The sequence below is a fragment of the Poecilia reticulata genome, chromosome 8, assembly GCF_904066995.2.
Source record: "Poecilia reticulata chromosome 8, P_reticulata-male-v2, whole genome shotgun sequence".
Classification (NCBI taxonomy): domain Eukaryota; kingdom Metazoa; phylum Chordata; class Actinopteri; order Cyprinodontiformes; family Poeciliidae; genus Poecilia; species Poecilia reticulata.
The window spans coordinates 1,481,834-1,501,437 of record NC_088837.1 but is presented as its reverse complement, the minus strand read 5'-3'; the positions used below and the strand labels follow the sequence as shown (position 1 = coordinate 1,501,437).

Below are 19,604 nucleotides of genomic sequence, written 5' to 3'. Positions count from 1 at the left end.
TTCCCTTTGGCTCGACAGATAATAACGCTACAGTGACACATAAGCTAGCTTTCTGTCCAGAGTAGCAAGGTTAGCTGGTAAGGCGGATAAAAAAGGGTTGCAAATTCATTTTGTTGGTTCCTAAATTGTCAGAAAGGTTTTTGTCAGTGGTTGGCTGTGTTTAGTAGCAGAAGGGTCCTTCCCTTAGAGAGCCTTTCATTAAAAAACACCACTTAAGCCCTCAGTTTATCTGGATCCTTTCCTCATGCAGCATTTTATAACAGACAATTTAATAGTTGCAGACATAGCAGAACCCTGTTTTCAGGGTCATTTTGTACATATTCCTGTTTTTACTCTCTGCAATAGAATATCTGCCCACTTCCACCTTCCCCAGGCTGTTTTTTATAGCCAGCCTTTTGCTTACATTTTAACACTCCTTGGTTTGGTACATTTGTTTGAATACATTAGCCCATGTATCTTTTATGGTCATTGTTTTTGATAGTCATGATATTTAAGTCAAAACACACTTGTTTTTTGGACACAACATAAGGTAAGCTAAAATAAGGAGTTCATGAGTTGTTTCATTAAGGGTTAGGGTTAAGGTGCCAGTGGATAATAAAGGAAATAACTGAATGAAAATATGTAGATTGTGTAAAGATGTTTTGCATTTAGCAGACAAAATAAAGGCAATATATACAAAGGTTTTACTAGTGGTCAGATTTATTTCACAGGTGATGATGGGCAAGTTAGAAAACATCCACAGTAGATCTGCAAAGGTCACAGCCAGCACCTTCCTGTTTATGCCACATGTTTTTCTCCTCACTGTACTAACCTATCAGACCCAACAGTCAGAAATCATCAAATCAAATGTGACTATATAGTTTACCAATAGACTCTAGGCACAAGAAAAGTGAACTATCTAGGCATTAGACATGCTGGGTGAGCCCAGGATAATGATCCTGGGATTCTTCTCTCACATCCTGGAAGTGAAGTCTGCCCTCCTCACCAAGGACCGGCTCACCTCGGATATAGAGCGGCAACCTGCGCACAGTCAAAGGTCATTCATTCAGACATTCACAATGTCTACACACAGTCCAAGATACACCAACCGCTTCACTGCTGTAGTGAAGCGAAACTGGAGAAACATAAAGAAGTGCATAGCTAAAGAAGGAGGAAATTCATACAAGCTAAGTTAAGTGTGCAGTACATTTCATTTCACTAAACAAGCTCAGATGAAACAGAAAAACTTTTTTGACCTGCAGGCCAGAAGTGAGCAAAAGTTATGCTGTAATTCTATATATATATATGCAAAGCTGGTAGAAATGATCCAAAAAGGAGTGAAATGAGGTTCTGCAGAATGTAGACTCAGTGGTAGTTGGCATAAAACAACACATACTTCTCAAATCCTTTTATTTCCTTATTTCAATTCTGCACCACTTTGTGCTAGCCCATTATATACAAACTAAATAAAATCCTAATAAAATACCCTGATGTCTATAATATGTGAAGAATTTTTGATGTGGAAAGGGGTATGGATACTTTTCCAAGGCAATAGTCTCTCTGAGTGCAGAGGAAGTTGTGCAATCATTTGAATCAGGTGTTGTATAACAGCAACTCTTCTAAAATAAGCTGGGTGGTGGTCTCTGAGGATTGAGAAACTCTTCTACAAAGGGTCAACAAACAAGGACATCCCAGTTACCTGACAGAGCCAAAGCCAGTCGGAGCTCCTCTTTTAGAAGTTCCAGTAGCTCAGTGACTCCTTCTTCTCCCTGGTCAGAGACAGGATGCAGCATTGGGAGGAGGTTTGTGCTAGGTAGATGAAGCTAACCCTTAAAGCATGTTTAGATCCAGAGAAGATGCCCTCCTAAACCAGGGTGGCGGTCATTCACCTGACAGGCAAGTCCCCACAGAACTGGACGACCAATGAAGACGGCCTTTGCTCCCAGAGCTAAAGCCTTGAGGACATCTGTCCCTCGTCTCACTCCTCCATCCATGAAGACTTCACAACGTCCCTGAACAGCCTTCACCACTTCTTCCAGCACATCCAGCTACACACGCACACACATCAAAAATGACAACACTGTGTTAATAATTTAAGATGTTGAGGACCTGCTGACCAAACCTGGATAAAAGGAAGGAAAAAAAAAATCACTTTTTTGGTCCATATCAGAGTTTGATTATATTCACACCTCCCCAAACGAACTGGACTTTCTCGGAAAAACAGACTGGAGTTGGATTAAAGTGGACTGAACAGGGTTGGTGGGAATCAAACTCTGATGAAAACAAAAACAAAACATTGAAGAAAATGACACAAAAACTTCCAGTCTGCCTACAAACCTTGGTCTGGCTTTGGTTGATGTGAACTCTGATGGTGTTTGAATTCATATGTGACGCCAAGCGGACCATAGCGTAGGGCATTCTGGGTAAATACAACCAAAACAAACACACTAGTATAGTGCTGGCAGGAGAAATAACTTGTGGTCTTTTGCCAAAGGTAAAAGAGAAATCCTACAACCACTAAAAGTTGATCCCACTCCATTTGTGTTTATATTTGTTGAAGAAGGAAGTTGTGCTTAGTGTCTTCAGAGGTTTTTGTGTCATTTCCTTATGGTTCTTGGTGCAGCGCCACCACAGGTGAGGAGGGGAACAGGTTTTTCAAAGGACAGGTTTGTTTGATATAGAGCAATGTGAAAGAGAACCATAGCAGCTCTGGAAATTAAACAAATGTTGCAGTTTTGGTGCAAATTAAACCGAGTCTACTGGACTATCAGGTTTGAGGACTCGCTTGGTCTGCATCACAGTTCAATTACCCATTCAAACAAACTTGACTTTCCAGGCAAACAAACTAGAGTTGGATCAAGGTGGACTAAACAGGACTGGTGTGAAAACACCCTGAATGTGGGATGTTGGTTGTTGCCAGAAAAGTTGGCCTGAGTGTTTCAGACCTTAATGATCTACTTTTCTTTTAAAAATTATCTCAGGTTTCCACAAATGTTCAGAAAAGCTCCAGTGAACTGTAGCTTTGTGACTCAACATGTCTTGTTGATGTCATAGGTCATAAGAGAATGGCCAAACTGGTTCCAGAGATTGCAGACTTTAGTTGTATCCTGTATTTGAAACCGAGGTCTGCAGAACACCATCTCCTAACACAACATATAGACCCTTAAAGTAGACCACAGGGAGTGACACAACAAAACGGAAACAGCAAACTGAGGCTACAAGTCAAACAGAATTTACTTACAAACATGAACACAATAGAATCTTTAGTATGAGCAACTGCAATTTAATTTTCTTTGTAGAAATCAACCAAGCGCGCGCACACACACACACACACCCAAACACACACACACACACACACACACACACACACACACACACACACACTGACCGTTGCAGGAACACCATCGAGTTGTCGAGCTCCATGGTTGGACACCAGGATGCCACTGACTCCATAGTTCACAGCCTGGACAGCATCTTGACCTGCAGACAGTCCAACGGGTCACAGGCTCAGACCGGAGGTCCCACATGTTAGGATCACGATACCGCACAGAATTACTCCAACAGAGCCTTTTGTTGGCATACTGAGATTCTAAGGTAACCAAGAGCACAACAGCGCCATCTACAGACCACAGTGTGGAGGTGAAATGTTAACCTTCAACAAGTAAAACAAATGAAGTTCGATTTGTTCTCAGAACAGAACATGGCAGTGGTGTTCTACCATGCACCCAAGACGTTTTCACAACACCTCATCGCTTCCTACTTTCCATTATGTCACAACTTTATTCCAAAATGGAGCCAATTCTTGTTACCGTGGTGATGTGGATCTCTGTCAGGTTGGGAGGTGAATTAACTTTTTAGCTTGAGGTCCAGAGGTTTCAGTTTTTCTGGAAGAATTTACTTTATTTAATCTCTCCCTCTTTGTGGACAAGCTGCAGAAAAATCAGCCCTATAGAATGATGCTGCCACTACCATGTTTCACAGCAGGGATGATGCCAGCCAGATGTTGTCTTGGTGTCATCAGAACTGTGCTTCTCCTCATCTGACAATCTAAGGCGTTTTCTAGTGAAATCCAAGTGGGCTGCCATTTCCACTGGCCACCAATGGGAATGGTGTGTGTTAGTAACAGTGGACCGCCTTTAGAAAGGTCCAGAGTTGGACAAAAACTCTAGAGGGAAATAAACAGAGCTTTCAAGATATAAGTTGTGCACTTAAATCTTATTTATCAATAACATTTTTGCTGATTTTGGAGCAAGAGTGAAACAAAGTGGCGTGAATATTTTCTGGATGCATTGTTTCTACGGAAACCAACAGCCAACTAAAAACCGTGTGATCTTTGGTGAACTTCACTGATCTTACCTCTAATGTTTTTGCCTGTTTATTACAGCATGTGTTGTCATTCACCAGAGGTCAAAATGATGGAAGAATCCCAGTGACTGGTATAGAGATAAACAACGCTGCATGTTGATGACCGTTTCTGCGTGTGTTTACCGTTCAGAACGCCTTTAACGATCACAGGAAGCCGTGTGTGTTTCTTCAGCCAGGTGATGTCGTCCCAGCTGAGAGCCGGCTCAATCGCATTAGCAACGTAAACAGCCAAACCGCTGTCATTGCCATAGTCATCCTCAGAGAAGGACAGAGAGGCTGAGGAGAAGTTAGACATTCTAGGAGAACGCGCGCACACACACACACACACACACACACACATGCGCACACACACACAAAAATGAGAACTTTTGGCCCAGATGAAGGAAGTTAGCAGAACCTCACCATCATCCCGGCTTTGGTTCCTACCTTAAATGTGGGGGGATTTTAAAGCGGTTGCGCACATCGTCCAACCTCTTCCCCAGGTAGGGCGTATCCACGGTAACAAAGACAGCCTTGTAACCAGCCTTCTCCGCCCGGCGCACCAGTGACAGAGTGAGCTCCCGGTCTTTGTAAATGTAAAGCTGCATCCAGAGGACCCCCCCGCTGCCCGGTGAGGATGTCATTGCTGACATCACCTCCTCTATGCTGGAGGTGGCCCAGGAGCTCAGCATCATTCCTGTTCCTACTGCTTTGCATGCTGGGAAGACAAGTGATATTCCTGGGGATGAGGTTTTTCCTTTATTCCCTCACTGCTGTGAGTAAATCGTGTCCAAAGAACTGATTCTCTCAAAACCTCTAGATCACAATTGCCAAAGTGAAGGCCCCGGGGCCAAATCTGGCCCACCACAGCTCTTTTTATGGCCCTCAGACTCCATAGGGACACATAGATAGAATCTTCATGATAACAGTTGTGTGCTTAAATAATATTTTGTCAATCAAATCAAAGCAGTTTATCTGTTTACATCCAAATTACACCAAATCCATCCAGTGTTTTGTAATTCTGATTGTGGACATTCATGCAAAATGCATGTACGTATAAAGTCTAATTGTGGGTTTATTTAAAAAAAAACGGTTTACTTTTACTACACTGCTGCTTCAGCCTCACTTCATGTTGAGTTTTAGTCCACAATCAATGTGGTAAAAAAAAAAAGTCACATTTACCATAAGCACAAATATCACAAAATGATTTTAAGTTATTTCTAAATTAGCACCAGAAAATATGCAATTTTGATTACAAAATCACAAAAACAATCAAGAAATCTCAATGGGACTCATTAATGAGAAAAGATGTTCAATATTAGAAGTGCTTATCGAATGCAAAAACAGATATTTATTAATATTTTAACAGTTTGTTAAGTTTTATCAAAACATTCTGGCACAACCAACCAATGGAAATATTCATGATCTTGATATAAGCTGAATTATAAATGAGTTCGGCAGCCCTGCCCCAATTATTGTAGCTAGACTCCTCTACTACTTCATGTTGCAAGCTTCAAATGGTGTGTGTGTGTGTGTGTGTGTGTGTGTGTGTGTGCGTGTGCACTAACCTCTAGCCGTAGCCGTCTCCCCTGCAGGATGAGCCATTCTCTGCATAGCTGTGGATCCAACACAGAGGGGCATGCTGAGCTTGTGGCCCAGCACAGAGATGGACATGTCCACAACAGACACGTCCCTCAGCACCCGGGGGACAAGGTACCACCTGGGTGCACACACACAGACGCTCAGCTGACCTGCTGTGTGTGTGAACTGTTTTTAAATGTTCACCTCGCAAAATATATACAAGGAGCAAAAAGACCGACTTCAATGGTCACGTCATTTTTTTCCCACTTTTTCTACTTCAAAGGTCAAGTAGAACCTGCCAGATCCATTTCTGGCAGGTTCTACTTTGCTTTACTGCTGGAAAAAACAGGATTCAGTACCACAAAAAAACAGCAAACAAAGAACAAATATATTTAGCAAAATATCAATTCAAGACCATGAACATTTCAGCTTTTTAAATCAAGTGAAATGTATATAGTAAATGATTAGTATCTGGTTAGATCAAATCTGCAAAACACTTGAGGGAAAAAAAAATGACAATGTGCCTTCAGCTCACTGAGGGCACATGGTCAAACAGAGGAACCAACAAGAGAACGGCACAACAAAAAAATATGGAACATAATCAAGCAAAAAGTTCAAGTTGTAAAAGAAAAGTCCAGAGCAATGTGGCTTGAAAACAGCAAATGCATAATGAGAGAAATGAAAAGCAAAGTGACAAAAATAGGAGGCCATGTTAGTGAGTAAACAGGGAGATTGTTGCTAAATGAAGGGAATAGAGTAATAACTATGAACAATGTTACATGTAACACTGCACAAGGTTCCAAAGGCTGAAGGAAAACTATCCTGGTCTGCGGACAATTGAAAGAACTGGAATTCAGTGATCAACCCTGTGCTCGTGTCCAAAGACAGAGGAATAAACAGGAGAGGAAACGCACCTCTAACCGGTCCAAAAAAGAAAAAAGGTTTGTTTTGGTGTATTGTGTGTTTTCCACACACATGGTGTTAGTTGATGGCACAATCAAGTAATTATGTTATCTTCAACTGTTAGAAAAATGTTGTGTATATCAACAAGAGTTAAAAAAAACAACATGACAAAATAAATTTGACACCTCAAAATTTGGCTTGTCTTTAAGAACTTCCTGCTGTTTCCGACACTCGGCCTTCAGCACGTCGTCGCAGCAATGCGCCTCATTATGCTTTTTACAGCTGTTCTTAGAGGGGTTGTGCTGAGAAGTATCTGGTATAATGAACTCAGAAGATGTGCAGCTCCACCGGGTGTTTGCTCCTTCAGACTAGTGGCAGCAATGATCAGAGTGGGGCAGGGCTGCTCTGAGAGGGAGAAGCTCAGCTGGGGACTGCAGCTCTGAGGAGGAGCTTTGTGGAAATAGGCAGAGCTTTATAAGAGGAAGCACTTAGGCACCTCTGAATGGTTGCCATGGAGATTAATTTTTTCAAACATGTGTGAAAGAATCAAAACAACAACTCAAAAAAGTTGATTTTATAGAATATGTCCCTTTAATAAGCCAAGAGTGAGAAACAGAAGCTGAATCTTCTCTGGATGTATTTGCTCCTGATTTTCTAGAACTCAGTGTCTTAACTTGGTGATACATTTTTTTGTCTCCCCAGTGATGGGACATCAACAACCTGTGTAATATTATATTACTATATAGCCATTCTTGTCCACGTACATATTTAAAACAAGATGATCATAAAGTATAATTAATGCCCAGAGCTTTGAGTTCCTATACAATCTCCATGGAAGTCAGAATGCTCAGATAAACCCGATTGAATTACATCACTGTCTAATTATCTACTGAGTGTCTAAATAAAGACATTCAGTAGTTAATATTTCCCCATGTCCATCCAGACCTGGGCAGCGAGTGGACTGACGGACAGCAGCTGCTGTCACTCTGCAGAAGTGAGTCGGACAGTACCTGTTGAAGGCGGCCACGTTGTCGGCCAGCGTGTTCTGGTCGTCGGCTCCTGACCGGTAGTAATCATACACAGCTTTAGGGAGAACCCTCCTGGCCTCCTCCTCATAATCGGAGACACACACCCGCTGTCCAGACATGGCTGCTCCCGTCGGTCTGAAGCGTCGCTGCAGGCCCGGCTGGAAATAAGCAGAGCTCCGATAATCATTAACCTGCTGGAGGCTCCGTCCAGCCTCAGGGGTTCTGCTGGGCTCCAGCTCCACAGTTTACACAATGTCACTGTCATGGCTGCAGCGCTGGACCAGATGGGACTTCATATCCTGAGTTTGGATTGTGCAACGATGAACTTTGAATCCAAAGCTGTTGATTTAGTAAACAGGGTGCTGCAGTTTCCATAATGAAATGTTAAAGTGTGCTTATGTTAATATTTGTGCACCAAACAACTTGGTGTAATGAGAGTAGGGCTGGACAATAAATGTTCAGCATCAATAGATAATACATCCGATAGAATATCATCACATTCCTAAAATAAGAAGGTATTTTTTTTTGCAAAAAGTGAATTTTACACACAAAAAAATACATTTTCTAGGCAACAAAAAATACTTTTGTCAAAAAATGAAAAGGAAAAAATGACTTAGGAAGGAAGGTTCTTAGGAAGGTGACGATATATAAAATGTTCACTGAACTCCGATCCAGAACTGCACAGCATTCTGGGGGATACAGGCAGACGAAAGGCTTTAGTCACTCAACCTCTCAAGCTGAGTCGGTGGCATCACTCTTTGGTTACCTAGTAACAACCTGTTGAGTAACTTGCGCAGCAACAGTTTCAGGTTTCACCCCTGTGCCTCATAACTGCTTAAAAATAAGGAACAACAGTGTGACACAAAGGGGCATGCTGAGCTTGTGACCCAGCTGTGGATTAAATAGGAAATGGGAAAGGTCAATGATTTCAGATATTTAAAACAAAAAGCTAATTGTTAATTTTCAACATACTGCCATTAAATGCTTATATGTTGTGGCAAGTTTCTCAGTCATGTCATAAAGCCCTACGAGAGGACCACAGTGAAGGACAGCCTGCTGTTCTCAGTTCCACATTTATTTGGCATTCAACAGAATTCAATAAAAGATTTAAGAATAAACACGTTTCACCGTCACCACCAACATAATTTTTCTGAATAAAAATGTAAAACAGGAAGAGCTGAGATTCCTCAATTGCAACAGGCAGCTCAAAAAAAAAAAAGAAGAAATGTAGTCTTACAGAAAGTTCCAAAGCACGGCACAGACTAAAGATCTAGAGCGAAGGGAAAACTAAGAGGTCCTCGTTGAAGGGACTAGAACTGCTTTTATTCTGGATCACCAAAAACTATTTGACATGACGGGACGTTTCAGTTTAATCCATAAAACCACTCTCATTGTGGTTTAATCCACACAGGATATGTCGGCGTCTCCACGGTTCCACCAATCACAGCGCAGTGTGAGGATAGTCCCTCCCTCCTCGGCGGCCGACCTTTCACCTCTACCTGCGTCGTCTGCTGGCCAATCGCCGTCACAATGTCGCTGAGGAAGAGGAGTAGAGAAGAAGAAGAAGAGCGGCCATGGAAATGCCTCGTCCATCTGAGGCTGACCCCGGTAGAGTCCTCCCCACAGAGTTGGCTGTGGGCGGCTCCCTCCTGCTGTCCCCCCCCTGCCCTCAGACAGGCGTCAACAGGCGCAACAGGATGCATCGATGTTCATGGGGAAAACTGGGTGTAGTGAGCTATGCAGGTGGAGGGGGGGGTTGTTTCCAAGAGGAGGGTTAGGAGACCTTCCCCTTCCTCCCCCCCTGCATGTCCCCCTCCCCCTCCCGGCAGCGGTGTTTGTCCCAACCCGACCCCTAATGAGGAAGGCGGGTGAGCGGGCTCACTAAGCGTTGCGTTAGCCTGAGCGCCGGTGGTTGCAGGGGAGGGGGTGTGTGGTTGCAGCGATGCCGCGAGGCCGCTGCCCCCAGTGTGGATGCCCAGGAGCTTAGGGGGGCGGACTAAGATACCGCCGCCCATTTTCCTCCCACTCGGGTGGCCCGGTGCTGCTGTTCCGACACTCCAGTCCCGCAGGACTCTGGTGGATCTCCAAGCCTTCGCTGGACCCTAGACAGGAAGTAGCATGGTGCTCACACCCAGGCGGTCCAGCCCTCATACAGCTGGGCCAGGTTGTCCATGTTGGTAGCCTCTTTGATGACAAAGTCCACCTGCAACAACAGAACCAGGCGGGTCAGGACGCACTAACGTGGAATGTGGCTTCGCTCTTTTTACATATTTATAATATTGTATTAAAAAAAGACCTAAAATATGCAAGATGTGCCAATTTGTTTACTCCATTAATCATCAAAATAGCCAATTATGAAAAATATTGGTAGTTGCAGCCCTAATTATATTCATCATGATTTTTACATTTTTTTATAATTTTTTTTTTTTGACACTAGAGTACTTCAGTGCAGTAACTGTACTTCAGACAGTGATGGTGTGTGTGTGTGTGTGTGTGTGTGTGTTACCTGCTCCGTGACGCTCATCCTCCTGTTGGGATCGATGTCTCTGCCCTCCAGCTTGGCTTTCACTCTCTTCCACACACTGACTGCATACGAGTTCCTCTCCTGCACAGCTGCATGGAACACAGAACCATGTTCAGAAGAAACGTTTTCCTGTCATGAACCGATGTAGCGCCTGAAACTGGCCGCATCGACCACTGAGTGGGGGTGGTTACCTCGACCTGTCTTGGGGTCTCGTACGGCCCTCTTTGGACTGGGGTTGAGGCCTTTGCTGTTCACCACCAGCGTGCTGGGCGGGGTGTCAGCGGGGGTTTCCAGGTTACGAGGCAGTGCTTTGCGAGCATTCTGGGACATGGAGTCTGGCTGTGTCTTCACTCCACTGCATCGAACAGCTGAAACCAAGCAGCACAGAGCACTGAGTACACAGAGACAGACAATGGCAGCATCATGCAGCGTCTGACAGGAAGGAAGTCCTGGAGCCACCGGATCCAAATCAGGTCCAACATGGAGGTCAATACAACCAGAACCTGGTCAGAGATCTCCTCTGGCTCCCAAAGCATTCTGCACTAAAACCTGAGGCCATCTGTCTGATGAAATGACCTGAGCACTGACACACGCACACACACACTCTCTCCTCACCTCTGATAGACAGAAAGACAAGCCTCCCCAAATTAAAGAGGAGCTGCCAAAAGACAAATAAGATCAATAAGATCTAGGCCTGTCGCGATAAACGATAAATCAATTAATCGCACGATAAATTAAACCTATTGACCTCATTTTAATTATCGTCTCTTATTCTTTCTGTTGATGACACTGAATGAAAAAAGGCTCAGCTCCGGTGCTCTCCACTGACCCTCCCTTCCTCATTTCCTTAGTCTAATGTCCAGCGCACATTACACGAGTTGTCGGCCCATTTTCAAAACCTGAGAGACACATTAGCCGACACAAATCCCAGGTATAACGGTTCGATCGGGTTCGTCGTGCCATGTGGTGTCCAGCCACATGGGCACAAAATAATGGCTACAAGTCCAGTTAACTACTTTTAAAATCAGGCATTAATCAATGCTTTACTAGAATCTACCTGTGATGCATGTGGCTACAGTCAGCGTAAAGTCCTGACTTAATGAAAATCATTGTAACCTATTTATGTCACGTTAACGAAGAGCAGCTGAAAACTTACCGGGTTCATCAACTGCGGTAACAATTTGGCTCCAGTTCCTCCCCTTGTCATTTCTATACTCTTTGCACAAAATGTTGAATAAACATTAATGTCGTTTCCACATATCATCTCCGATGTGCGCTGGACTTCGGGTTGCGCCGTGTCAGCTATTGGGATTCCCCTCCATAATTTCCTATCAGAAAGCGCAGAGGAGAATCCGCGCTTTCTGATTGGCTACCTGTCACATTCAGCTTTAAGCTCCCAGTCGGGGAAAAACCCTGATTTAGATCAGAGCGGCCACGACGATCTACCGTAACACACCACACACTGCAGGATGATCGGTTACGAAATCACCAGCGACAATCTTAGATCGGCCAACGTTCTTAGATTGTCATAAGGGGAAAATAGGGGCAAAAAATGGTGTAGTGTGAACTATTGCATTAGGTAGTCGGATGTGCCCGTTTTCTCCATTTAAATCTAGTGATTACTGAAGGGCAATATAGTATACAGACTTCATAATCTGCACTCTTTTGGTTGGAGTATTTATTTCCACTTTGGCTTTATGTTGTTTAGTTTTTATTCAAGTACGTTTTTTGTTAATGGAGACTGAGAATCCATCTTATTTTTGTTTTTGGTTGTTTTGTTTATTTAGTTTTTCAGTTCCAGTGTTATGTGTTCTTTTGAAAATAAAGTGCATCTATCTTTGGCAGGAAATTGCATGCATTATTATGTCATTTCCATTAAATCTGTGTCAAAAGGTCTTGAAACAATATTATCGTTTATCGCAATAATCTTTTAGACAATTAATTGTCCAGCAAAATTTGTTATCGTGACAGGCCTATAAGTCTGCCCTCTAAGTTATACCCGACATAATTTGTGACTCCAGCGTAGACGGTTTTCCCCCCCGAGATTTATAGATTAAAAAAAAAGAAAACCCAAGAAAGGTAGTACCTTTTTAAAATATTTATTTGATTTTATGGGGACATTTATTTATTAGTAATTCATTAATAACAGTACTTAATTTTGAATTAAACAGAGTGAAATGTAATACCTTTTTAAGACTGCTATGAATGGGCTTTAAGACCTATGGCTCTACTGAAATGTTCAAACTTTATGCAGTCAACTCACAATAAATTGGCATTTACCTGTTTACCTTTTATAGACACAAAAAAGCTAGCTAGGTTATTCAGCCTTAAAGGCGTTGCAAGAAAAAGAAACATAGAAACAGAATATACATCTAATGGTTCTACCAGGACAAAATGTCAGACCTGACTAATGTATTTAAGGCCAACTTACTTTTTAAAAATGAATTGAAGACATGTTAAGGCCTTAATTTTAGACACGCAAATTTAAGACTTTTTAAGGATACATGTGCTTTGGAGATTTAAAATCTTAGAAGTTTATCAGAAAATAGTGGAACCAAAGAAACCCCAAAAGAACACACTTATAAAAATTATAATGGCCGCTAAACTTATGAATATAAGGAGGTATGGAAAACATGATTATTAATCATGTTGTACAAGAAGAATTAATTTCAGTTCCTTTAAACTTGTATTTGTTTTGTCTTTTTATAAATCTATTTCGAATAATGTTTTCTAAAAAAATGTTTATGCGTTTTGTACATACATTTTAAGTTATTGTGCTCAAGTTAAACTTCACCAAGTTTCAATAAGTTTAACCAGCAACCCTTTAGATGCTGGTTAAACAACTAAAGGGTTGTTTAACTTAAGGGTTAAACAACCCTTTAGTTGTTTAACTAAACAACTGGTTAAAGATGTTTAGTTAAACAACTTTAACCAGCAACCTTTAGTTAGGGTTGCTAGTTAAAGTTTCCAGAAAATCTTGCTCACCTGCTGCAAAGCTGGTCTGAACTGAAGAAACGGGACTGGAGCATTCAGCCTCTCTGTCCGTCACCAGTGGGGAGGCGAAGCCCACCAGGCCGTTGTAGACACTGCCATGACACACACAGCTCAGTCAGAGATCTGTCCACTGGAAGCAAAATGCTGGTGTGTGTGTGTGTACCTCTGGCTCTGTGTGTGCAGCTCCTTCAGGGTGGCAGGGATCTCCTCCAGCAGGTCCAGCTGCTCCTGGCTGCGGTGCTGCCCGCTGGCCTGGACCACAGTGAACAGAACCAGCTGGATGTTGTCCTGCCAGGCTTTATACTCCAGCAGGTAGTGTCGCACGCTGCCTTCATACGCCACCTCTTCACCGTCTGCTAGAGCTGCTTCCTCATCCTGCATCACACAGCAGACAGGTGGTGTCAGAGCCTCGCTAAAACCCCGTCAAATGTTTCAATGTTTATTTTATTGGGAATTTATGAGACAGAGCATTAAAAGTCAAACAAAACTGAGGTTAAAACAGAATTTTTAAAACTTTTATGGGTGGACTTTAAGAACTATACTGTATATACACATCGTAGTCACAAAAAAGCTAGCTTAGCTATCAAGGATACGCTAGCAGCGAGCTACCTTGGCTCTGAACCTGGAATAATTTTTAGGTCCAATAAATATATTATCCTCATTTTTATATTTTTCTATTTCATTTTTATTTAAGTCACTTATTAGTAAATATGAATAGTTGGCTGTACCTTGGCCATGGCTCTCAGCAGGTGCTTGACATCAGCCAGCTGCCGGTTGTGATTGGACAGAATGGTCTTAATGGAATCAACCAGCAGCTGCAGCGTCTCTCCACACGCCTCTAGCTGTTGCTCTCGCTCCTCCTGACTCCTGCGCTCCATGCTTAGCTCCTCCTCCAGCTGCCTTTGGGCACAGTTCAGCCAATCAGGACTTCCGATGGGCAGGTCTATCACGGGACCCTGTGGAAACGTGCAGAGATCTTAATAACAGACTGAGAAATTGGGTTTTGATTTCGACATTGCAGTAGGAGTTGAAAACCCTCCTCCCCTGAATAAAACAGGTAAATTAAAAGACATTTTAGCTTAAATGAGCCTTAATCCAGTGAAGAGGGAAAACCCACCAGTCTGTGTAGGAGCTGCAGCTCCAGTGGGGAAACGGTGCTGCTGAACTGGGAAGCGTAAGAGCAGGTTTGCTGGCAGCGCTTGAGCAGCTCGAACAGTGCAGCGTCCATATTGAGCGCCTCTGGGGATCGGGTCCGCAGCCCTTCAAAGTTCAGGATGGTGGAGCACAAGAAGGTCACCTTAAAGACAGAAGTCATGAAGTTAACATTCTGATTGACATGTTGTCTACTAAGGTACTGTCGCAGAAGCTGAGGTCACAGCTGAGTCACACTGGTTGTCAAGGGAACAGTTGGCTAGCAGTGACTCCAGACAAATCAGACTCTATAGCAGAACTGGGGCATCCCTGTTTATCTTGGAGAAAGTCTCCATGCTCAGTCCTCTGTGTCTGGACTCTGTTAGCTCATCTGGTCCACTTAGAGGACAGGAATATTTGGGTCTAAAGTTGGGGCTATTCCTCGCCAAGGACAAACGAGAACACAACCTGTTGGATGTGACATGTAGCCAATAAGAAAGCACACCAAACAAAACAACTCCCATGGTGCACCAGAAAGCCTGCTGGATGTTGGAGAAGTCTTTGTATCGTTTCTCTCTAACAAACTATCGGCACTAATTCCTCCCAGTCAGCCATGTTTGTTTACTCTGAACTTTACGAGAGTTCCCATCTGACATCTGAATGTTAGTGAGGGACAACATTAGACTTGACAGAGACGAACAAGGTAGTTACCTGGCTGGTGCGCTGGTTGTCTCTAGCCACCGTGGCTCGTCTGTCTCTGATCGTCATCTCAAAGTCCTGCAGGACGGGAGCCAAGGCAGGGTTCGCTCCACCAGCCCACTTCAATCGCTGTTCAATGCTGCCCTCTAGAGAGGCCAGTTTGTCCTGAAAACATGAGTCAGTGCCCAGCGCATTAGAATTATTAGGTCATATTCACTGGGCCACACTGTCACACACAGAGTGGCGTGGTAGCAGCTGACAGGTTTGGAGGAAGATAAAGGCGATATATTTGTTGGGCTGGATAAGAGGAGGTATGACGTTATTTTTATTTTGTTAGCAAGGTTTTTGTTCAGCTAGTTAGCCACGTATTATAGTTCATTATCACTAAACCCAGATTTAGCGTTTGATTCATGACTATGTCATATGTGAATGAACAGCTCTATCTCTAGAAATTTTTTTCCAAGCTCTAGTAGGAGATTTTTAAAGGTACTCAAAGTTTGTACTTTTCATTGATGTATAAGGAATTAGTTTTCTTTGTATTATAGTTTTATATTTTACATAGTTTCTATCAGTTTAATTCACCTCAAGATGTGTCATTGTAACTGTAGCATGTTTCGATTGTAACATTGTATAAGTTGTGGCATTGTGTGGACCACAAAGGGTTAGGGATGTTTTCATTGTAGTTTGATAAACTTGTTGAAAAAATTTACATTTCAACACTGAAATAAATTTCTAACAATAACCAACCACAGTGCTGGTCTGTTGGAACTCTGTGCAGAATTTGACACTGGAGCCCAGATCAAGTAGTTAGTCTGAGCATAGACATTCCATTTTTAGATTGGCTTTTCTGCATGAAACATTCTTTCATTGGTCTTATTTAGCCAAAAAAACAACTTTGGACCTTAGCAAACTATTCATACCTTCACTGTATCTGTATCTGGTACTGTAGTTATTACCGGTTTCTAATCAAGGCGCTACATGCGCATCGTTGTCTGTGAGACACTTGATGTACCTCTGATCTCTCCAGACACTGACCTGAATGGCAACAATGGCTCCTTCATCCTGACTCAGCTTGTACAGCTTCTTCTTCATGTTGCTGAGGATCACAGGTCGGGGAGCAATACTGACACCCAGTGGCTGATTGTTGGGACCAAGAACGTCCTCATGCTGCCACTAGAGGAGGCCACACACACACACACACACAGAAAAACATTAGGGGAGGCCAGCACTAACAAGGTTAATCATCTAGTTCCAGACCTCAGTGTTGAGACAGGATGGCAAAAATGAGCAGCCAGGCTTATTTCAAGCTGCTGAGTGCTGGATAAAAGAAGCTCTGAATCAGTGGATTTGTTGATGTGGCTGAGAAACAGCTGGATTTCAACAAACATGACAACAGAGAGAAACACCACCCAGACAAACGGTGGATATGCAAAGATCTAGTAGACAGAAGAGGACAGCTGCCCTACTTCAAGCAGATGGCTTTGAGAGTTTATGGCTTTTTTAATTTAAAAAATGAAATATACACTGAATGGATCACAGGGGCCTTTAATTTCCAATGTAGAACAGCTAACGACACATTCTGACCCTGAATGAGGTGTTGACATTTGCTTTTTGGATAACTACTGAGGACCTTTTTAGTTTGAGTTTTCTTTTTTCTTTTCTGTCCCATATATTACATGATATTTTGAGGGTCTGCTCTCAAAACTGGGTCAACAATTATACCTTGATAAAAAAAATAAATAACAGGAAGAAGACGACTCAGATGAGAGCAGCATCAGTGATCCTTCCAGTAATAAGACTTTTGGTGTTTCCAGTGTCAGCAAAGCCAAATGAGGCGACATGTTGAGAACCAGAGCAGAGCAGCAGAATCAGAGTCAGTTTGTACCTGAAACATTGCGATATGCAGCTGGCTCCGTTGCAGGCTAGCCTTTGCAGCGTCCAGGTTAATGTCCAGCCTCCTGAGCAGGTCCACCTTCTTCCAGGCCGTGTCGTAGGAGGAAGCCAGAACCGTGGACCTGTTGAGCAGCAGCTGGGAGACCCGGCCCGACGCCAGGCTCTGCTCCACGGCCTTCTTACACAGCTCATCCAGAGAAACCTGCACAAGCACCACACACACATAGTGCTGCCCAATTATTCAGCTCCTATGTAGCCACATATCAGTGTGTAATAAATATCAAATCATTTCAATTCATTTCAGTAACTCACAACTATTTTAGTAATAAATGGCCAAAAAAGACTCGACAGCAATGAACAGGTGTAGCTCAAACCGCTGCTGCGTCACAGATAACTAAATATCCTACCTTGATCTCTGCACCAAAGTCCTTGGCCTCCACTTGGGCCACCACATCCAGGCCCAGGGCAGACAGGGTGCTGCAGAGGGCCAGACCAATGGCCTGGCTGGGCAGACCCATCAGCATCTGGCGAACAAACTCGGCCGTGAAGGCCTTGATAGGGCGGGTCATCTGCTCCTCAGTGAGCAGTGCTACACCTGACCCAGTGCCACTGGGCCGGCGGTACAGAGGCTTCCCCAAACCAACGGGTCCGTTTGTAGGGATCAGGTCTTCAGCTGGAGGGCAGGTACCTAAAAAAAATAAATAATAAAAACAATAGATTCAAACAATCAAGGCCATCAGACCTCCTTTATTATACCAGAGATCTCCTGTAGTTCACTGCAGACTGCTGGGGTAATGAATGTAAAGTTGTTTGGACACGTTGTCCTAACATGCTGGACGTTTGTTGTCGACGTTGCAGGGAGGAGCGCTCACCGGACAGAGTCTGAGCGAAGGTGGAGCAGAGGAGGAAGAAGTCCCTGATGGTCTGCAGCCTCTTGAGGAAAAACACTTCCTCCATGAGCTGCCGTTGACTCAGGCTGTCAAAAAAGTTGAGCTGCGTTGCCCGGGCCTCCCTCAGAACATCCACCTTCCTCCAGGATGGAGGCACCTCCAAGGAGCTCAGCTGGGGATGAGGAGGAGAAAGAAAAAACAAAAAAACACCAGCTTTATTTAATTGACTGAAAATCTGAAAGAAAAAGTACCTAGATGTTAAAGTATTAGTACAGGGGGCAAGCACTGCAATACTTCATCTTTATTGCCACCGTTTTTAGTACTGACTGATTCGACTTAATAAATAAGCAGAAAGTTATAGTCTAGCTTAAGCATGACAAGAAAGCACAAAACCACAGATTCCACACTGACATTGAGCCAAAATAGAAAGTCTGAACTGCAACAGATTTCACTTCAACCGGGTCAACAAATAGATTTTTAGGAAGACCAGAGTTGGGGAGTTATACATCCACAACTCCCCAAACCAACCAGACTGTGTAGGCAAATGAACCAGAGTTTAAATAAAGAGGACTGAACAGAACTAATTGAAGGCACTCTAAGAAAAAACAATAAATTGGCCCAGTCAAAGTCCAGACCTCCATCTGAAAGTACCAACCCTTCTAGTCTGAATATGAGGGGCACTCTTAATAGACAGTAAATTGCGAAAATAACTGCTAGATATTGAAAGTTCAGTTGTTATGGATAAATGGGTAAATATATATTTACTCACAGGACATTCAAAGCACTTTCCATAAATAAATAAACAAAAATATCCAGGCAGAGATTTGAAACTTATGACTCAAAGGATTAAATTTAGGATTGCATTTAGGATGCATTTTAACCAAGCCTAGACCCAGAGTGGTGGATTTCATTCATAAACCATGTTCATGTGACCGGCCTGAGAGGAAAAGCCGTTGGCTACCTTCTCCGTGAGTTGTCCAAAAGCGGCCTCCAGCTGGGTGAACATGCCGTCGAAGGCAACCAGCAACATTTGACCTGCTGACATCTTGGGCGTCTCTTGGCCCTGTCCGTCCATGCTGTGAGGCTGGATCAGCTCAGAGTACTGGGCACGCAGCATTCTGAAAACAAACACAAGTTTCACACACGTTTCACTTCACTGCAAAAAACACTAAAACTTACCAAGAATTTTGGTCTAGTTTCTAGTGCAAGTATCTTAGTACACTTGAAACAAGACTAAACTAACTTACGAGTAACTTTTCAGCAAAACACATGACGTTGTTTAGAGTTAATAATCCCTTAATATTGAAGAAAAAGTACCAATTCCATTGGCAGATTATTTTACTTATAACAAGGTGTTTGCTAATTGGTGCTGGCTAGTCTGAAGGAGCTGAGTGAGAGTGCTGGGAGTCTGTGAGGCAGAGAAGTGGAAGGAACTGCACCTCGAAGGCGAAGCTAGGTCCACCCAGGTGTTTTGCAGAGCTGAATGGTTGCCATGGAGATTAAAGTATTTCTCAAAGATGCATGAAAGAATCAAATCACCACTCCAGGTATGTTTTTGATGAAGGAATAATATTATAACATGATATGGAGCTCAAAAAGAGTCATTTTTTCAGAAAACAGCCCCATTAAAGAATTAAC

General features: G+C 43.1%; 2 protein-coding genes across 4 annotated transcripts in view; both read right to left on the bottom strand.

Annotated features, from left to right (window-relative positions):
* Positions 1-681: 681 nt before the first annotated feature.
* hao1 (hydroxyacid oxidase (glycolate oxidase) 1) lies at positions 682-8,300 on the bottom strand. 2 transcript variants are annotated; one of them, XM_008415218.3, is made up of 8 exons: positions 7,818-8,300; positions 5,892-6,043; positions 4,771-5,041; positions 4,468-4,640; positions 3,368-3,459; positions 1,869-2,027; positions 1,679-1,748; positions 682-1,020 (listed from the first exon to the last, which is right to left on the bottom strand). In XM_008415218.3, the coding sequence occupies exons 1-8, from the start codon at positions 7,952-7,954 to the stop codon at positions 953-955; spliced, it is 1,122 nt and encodes a 373-aa protein (XP_008413440.1). In that variant the 5' UTR covers positions 7,955-8,300; the 3' UTR covers positions 682-952. The 2 variants fall into 2 exon arrangements, with proteins under 2 accessions (XP_008413440.1, XP_008413442.1); XM_008415220.3 differs by lacking the exon at positions 7,818-8,300 and adding an exon at positions 6,993-7,346.
* Positions 8,301-8,892: 592 nt separating this feature from the next.
* The window catches only part of smg1 (SMG1 nonsense mediated mRNA decay associated PI3K related kinase), a 52,432-nt gene continuing 41,720 nt past the window's right edge, over positions 8,893-19,604 (bottom strand). For both annotated transcript variants that reach the window (XM_008415216.3, XM_008415217.3), the window contains 13 exons: positions 18,928-19,084; positions 17,949-18,138; positions 17,484-17,764; positions 17,069-17,278; positions 16,219-16,356; positions 15,196-15,348; positions 14,471-14,650; positions 14,082-14,309; positions 13,517-13,728; positions 13,345-13,445; positions 10,551-10,727; positions 10,342-10,448; positions 8,893-10,038 (listed from right to left, as the gene is read on the bottom strand). In XM_008415216.3, coding sequence (XP_008413438.2) covers positions 9,961-10,038; positions 10,342-10,448; positions 10,551-10,727; positions 13,345-13,445; positions 13,517-13,728; positions 14,082-14,309; positions 14,471-14,650; positions 15,196-15,348; positions 16,219-16,356; positions 17,069-17,278; positions 17,484-17,764; positions 17,949-18,138; positions 18,928-19,084 — 2,212 coding nt within the window. In that variant the 3' untranslated portion in view covers positions 8,893-9,960. The remainder of the gene's footprint in view (positions 10,039-10,341; positions 10,449-10,550; positions 10,728-13,344; positions 13,446-13,516; positions 13,729-14,081; positions 14,310-14,470; positions 14,651-15,195; positions 15,349-16,218; positions 16,357-17,068; positions 17,279-17,483; positions 17,765-17,948; positions 18,139-18,927; positions 19,085-19,604) is intronic.

Bases quoted from the DNA above. Each gene is read 5' to 3' on its own strand.
- hao1 (XM_008415218.3), bottom strand. From the start codon at position 7,954: ATGTCTGGACAGCGGGTGTGTGTCTCCGATTATGAGGAGGAGGCCAGG. The intron at 3,460-4,467 runs GTAAACACACGC...GACTGTCTGCAG, and splicing joins CGTTAAAGGCGTTCTGAACG to GTCAAGATGCTGTCCAGGCT. The intron at 2,028-3,367 runs GTCAGTGTGTGT...GTGCGTGTGTAG, and splicing joins TCGATGGTGTTCCTGCAACG to CTGGATGTGCTGGAAGAAGT.